Source organism: Aplysia californica, unplaced genomic scaffold (genome assembly GCF_000002075.1).
Source record: "Aplysia californica isolate F4 #8 unplaced genomic scaffold, AplCal3.0 scaffold00569, whole genome shotgun sequence".
NCBI classification, from domain to species: Eukaryota; Metazoa; Mollusca; class Gastropoda; order Aplysiida; family Aplysiidae; genus Aplysia; species Aplysia californica.
In genome coordinates, this window is record NW_004797839.1 from 394,988 (window position 1) to 400,278 (window position 5,291).

At 42.1% G+C, this 5,291-nt stretch overlaps 1 protein-coding gene across 1 annotated transcript in view; it reads right to left on the minus strand.

The window, feature by feature from the left end:
- LOC101860686 overlaps positions 1-5,291 on the minus strand; it is a gene marked incomplete at its 5' end in the record, with an annotated part of 102,483 nt that overhangs the window by 70,212 nt on the left and 26,980 nt on the right. Inside the window, 2 exon segments of the mRNA XM_005107015.3 lie at positions 187-335; positions 2,217-2,321. Coding sequence (XP_005107072.2) covers positions 187-335; positions 2,217-2,321 — 254 coding nt within the window.

Here is a 5,291-nt window from a genome sequence, read left to right on the forward strand (position 1 = left end):
GAGGAGGAGGAAGAGGAGAAGATTTGGAGAAGTACATCTATCTCTCTTTCATTCTTTCTTTCTCTCCTTCACTTCTTTTTTTATTTCTCTCTCTCTATCTCTCCTCTCTCCCCCCCTTCTCTCTCTCTCTCTCTCTCTCTCTCTCTCTCTCTCTCTCTCTTTCTCTCTCTCTCCTCTACAGCCTACCTGCACAAAAGTCTCATGAACGTCCTGAGATGGGATGTCTATTTTCGTTTCCACAACCGTTTCCGGTTCCTGCTGGCTCCCGGAGGCCTGCTGCTGCTTTACTTCCTGTTTTACATCTGCGATGACGTCACCAGAGTTTGTGTCCACAACTGAGACGGAAATAGACAAACGGGGATAGTTGCTAAATACAGACAGCGTCTATTTGTTGCTTGTTTTTTTAAAATGTGTTTCTTTGTTTGATTCTTTATTTGTTTGTTTGAGTAGAAAGAAAAATGGTGAAATGGTATAGGTTTAACGCCCTTGTCAACACTATTAGGTTATTTCAGAGGCGGGGCCTCCGAGTTTAACGTCCGTCTCCGAAAGGACCGAGTCAAATGGGAAATTCGTGTTAAGTGCTTTTCCCAAGGACACAACGTCGGACCGAGCTGAGGCTCGAACCCCCGAATCCGCAATCAAACGATTACGAGTCCGGTAGCCTAACCACTAGGCTACAGACGCCACCTGAGTAGAAAGAAGCATAATGACATACGGTGGTGCTGGAGAAAGGCGAAAAAGACAGAAGCATTTGGGGGAAAGAGGAAAAAGGACTGACCATCAGCACCCTACAGCCACACGCCTGTTTTTGGTTTTTTGGTTTTTGTTTTGTTTTGTTTTGTTGTTTTTTAATCGGCGCTTGCAACTGAATGAGGTCATGGATTTATTGTTTGTTTGTTTGAATAATGTTTCTTTGCTTTTGTTGTAGCTGTTTTACACACATGTCGACAACAATAAATCATTAATTAAACATGCGTGCATGTTGCCTGTTGGAAGAAAGACCTAGATACACGATACACATTCTCCCCACACTGTTATCTAACTCGAAGTGTCTCCATCGGATGGCGAAGCACGTAACCACGACACAACAGACGCCGGTTGTTTTTGTCTGAATAAAAAGAAGCACGTCGTCACAATAATGGCGATTTACTGCTGGGAAAAAGCAAACGAGGAATGCAGAAAAACAAAGGGGGGGGGGGGGAGACAGAGAGATCCAAATGGAGAACCTAGCACCAGCCAGGAGGGGGGGGCGCCCCCCAACCACCCACAATGTGTACTTGTTATGGAATAAGTGAAGAATTTAGAACAAACGTTATCTAGGCAAATGAGTTTCACCAGTTCTGTTCCATTTGTTTACCAGAAAAACGGTGTAAAATGTCAGGTTCTCACTGTCGCGCGCAGTGGACATGAGTTTGATTCCAATGAATGGAAAATTATGAACTGAGAAATAGACCATGGAGATACTATATAAAGCAGTGTCCAACACAGTTCATTTTTGACCTGGCAAACAAGATCGAAGCCGCCCACCTCCTACATAATCTAACGTGTGCCGAGTCGACAGGAGATTAATCGGTTCTGACGTTGGTTAAAGGGGAGTTTGTTGAAGAGCATGAAGTTAGAAGAAGAAGAAGAAGAAGAAGAAGAAGAAGAAGAAGAAGAAGAAGAAGAAGGAGAAGAAGAAGAAGAAGAAGAAGAAGAAGAAGTTCTTCTTCTCTCGTAGAAGAAGTGAATCGATTTAGTTTTAGAGTGGTCTCACCTGGAACTGGAATAGCTACTTAAGTACTATATCCCGCTAAGCCGATACTAAGAGTCTGTTTCAACCGATTCTAAGATACTACATGTATATCATACTCAGCTTGGCTTGACCCTTGACCGCTTTCTGAATGGACAAAACGTTGTCGATGGGAGCTGAAAACATACTACTACGGCTACTACTACTGCTGCTACTGCTGCTGCTACTGCTGCTACTGCTGTTACTGTTGCTGGCTGCTGCTGCTACTGCTGCTGGCTGCTACTGGCTGCTACTGGCTGCTACTGGCTGCTACTACTACTACTGGCTGCTACTACTACTACTACTACTACTACTACTACTACTACTACTACTACTACTACTACTACTACTACTACTACTACTACTACTACTACTACTACTACTACTACTACTACTACTACTACAATACAAAAACGACAATAACAACAACAACAACAACAATCACCTTTCTCCTCCTCCTTGTCGACCTTAACCAAGTCTCCGTTGTTGTTCTCGAAATGCGTCACTTTTTCCTTGTGGACCATCGTGTTCTGCTGACTGGCCTGTTTGTCTGAGGACGGGGAACAGAGGACGTGGTCACTTCATAATGGGTTTCTTATGTTTCTTATTGTTTTTGTTTTAGTGTTTAAGCAAGACGTGACAGAGAGTTTATAACATCAAGCACTGAGGTTACAAAGGACGACGAAGGCCACGTAAATGGTGGATTGGGGGGAGTCAAAAAACCCTGAAAAATCCTATCCAAGTTGAAAGAGCTGCGGAGCTGGCCTACCATAGAAAAGTGAATCTCTCCTCGACTCTTAACGGCAACAAAGGAAGAACAAGTAAATATAAAGTAAGTATAGGTAAGAGTTTTGCGGCATTTTCAACATGCTTATGATTTAAAGTGATTCAAGAGAGAAACACAAAGAAAGGAAGAAGGAGCGATGATGATAGGAATGAAGGTGAAAACCACTCCTCAGGCCACGACAACCAGATACTTTTTCTACGAATGTGCGAATGTGTTTTGAAATACATATTACCTAATACTTTCAATTTCCATTGGGAAATATGCTTTACACTGGCGTACACAAATACGTAAAGGCAAGACTAGTCCACACTATCACACACATGGACTAGCAACACACCACTGCTGGACACTGCTGTGAAGCGTCCAATCTTTTAACTAGGGTTATTGTGTTTTACTCTCTTTCTTCCCGCGACACCCAAAAGGGTATAAGCGACGGATAAAAGTAAAAGTAAAGTAAGACTCAAGGACACGCCCCTGTAATCTTCCACCTGAACATCGTGCCACAAACAGAGAGAGGGGGGGGGGGGGAGATAGCGAAAGTAAAGGATAGATAGATAGATAGATAGATAGATAGATAGATAGATAGATAGATAGATAGATAGATAGATAGATAGATAGATAGATAGATAGATAGATAGATAGATAGATAGATAGATAGATAGATGGAGAAAGAGACAGACAAAGATAGACAGAGAGAGAGAGAGGAAGAGAGAGAGAGAGAGAGAGAGAGAGAGAGAGAGAGAGAGAGAAAGAGAGAGAGAGAGAATAACAGAGACGAATACACAAGTAACCTTACACACAATTATTGTCCAACTGGCTTTCCCGCCATCACACACTCGGGTAAAAACTGAGAAGCTGGCAACAATAGCCATCAATTATGCAAGGTTCGTGATAGTTTGTCGGGAGCACCCTCTGGTGAAGACTCTATCGTTCAACGTCCCTTTGATCTGAAATTTAGTGATGTCATCCGAACGGTGAAGTCATGAATAACCTATTGGTGTTTAAGTAATCGGTGTTTCGTTCAATACCGACTCAAGCGCGGGAGAGGTGAGTTGAGGAGAAGATCACGCCCAACCTTGACATCCTTCTGCTGAAGAGGTGGGTATGTTTAAGTATATTATTATAATGTTTAATTGAAAGTCAACTCTTGCCTAAAGCAATCTGGCTACTTTAGACATGATGATGTTGAAGCTGTAGCTTCTACGTTGTCTCTGTAGTCATGCAGCATATACAACAATTCTGTAAACTACTAGAATGTTTATGAACGTGAAACAAAAAAGAGCCAACAATTTTTTTAACAATGATAACAGCAATACAAATAATTTTGAACAAAATATCCCTTCTTTTTGCCTCTGTTATTGAATTCCTTATCCAGTCTACAGAGATTAGGAAAAGGGCAGTATACATTCTTGTTTCGCTCCAGGCTGTACCTGGAAGCTCCCAGTCAACTTCCTCTGTTAAATGACAGTGCATAACGATCTCTCATTGTAATCTTGTATCAACCTCACCAGCTCAGATGTCACAATACTTGCCGTGCTGTGGGGCGGCTAAGACAATCGAGTTTGAGCAGAAGATTACTTTACAGTAATACTATAATACTTAAGGTCGCAATCTGGTCGACGAATAAATAGCTTAGTTGGGATCCTGTCTGCTTTTGTCTGTCACTTTCTTTTTAAATGCTATCACAAGACAAGAGGAAGTTGGAGTGCCAAGCAATACGAATAAACAACATAAAAAGGTACACGTTTTTGGGTTGTTGTTTTTTAGATTGTCTGGTGGTCACTTTTTATTATATCTATTGTACAGAGTGATCTGTATGGAACATACTCGTGTCATTTCCCTCAGTGACCTCAAATGTGTTGTAAGTACTTACTTATTTTACATGATGATAAACAGGGTATGGGTTTAATGGATGATGATAAAGCTTCCTCCCTCCCCCCCACCCCCTACGTATCTTTCAGCATGCGCGACCAGCACACAACGATGTGGAACATTTCTTCCTGCAAATACTTTCGGTTTTTTTTTATGCCACAGTGACTACAATTACTGAACTGACGAACAAAATAAAGAAATAAACATTTCTAGATTGTTGAAATGAGTTTAGGCTGCCACGTACACGGTTTAGACTACACTCACTAACAAAATAAAGAAACAAACATTTTTAGATAATTGTAAATAGTTTAAAGGTGTCACAGACATGATTTAGATTATTCATAAGGTGGAATAGCATAACGCAGCTAGCATTAAGTGGTCAGCATAAAGCAAATAGATCAGCCAGGATACATCAGCCAGCATGAAGCAGCCACTCATAGATCAACCAGCATACACCAGCCAGCATAGAACAGACAGTATAAAGCAGCCAGCATAGAGCTGCCAGCACACAACAGAGATCATAAATCAAGCAGCATGCATCGCCCAGCAGACAGAGTCTGTCACATTGCCACTCGCCTCAGCCCCAGTGCACACTCGCTCTTGCCTTCAGCGTGCATGCATGGACAGTAATTCCATGGCCAGACGTCACCCCATGTGATGGGCGCGGATGAATATTTCATCTGGACTGTCACATAACGCTGAAGGAATACAAGTCAGAACTCCTCACTGAATCTTGTCAGTTGAGCAACGTCCCTGCTGTTTAGCTGTATGTGAATGCACGTGTGTTCCGGACCTGTCACTACTGTCAGAGCTAAAAATGTTTTCCACCGAACGTCGTGCCTTTATATCATGCGATTTCGA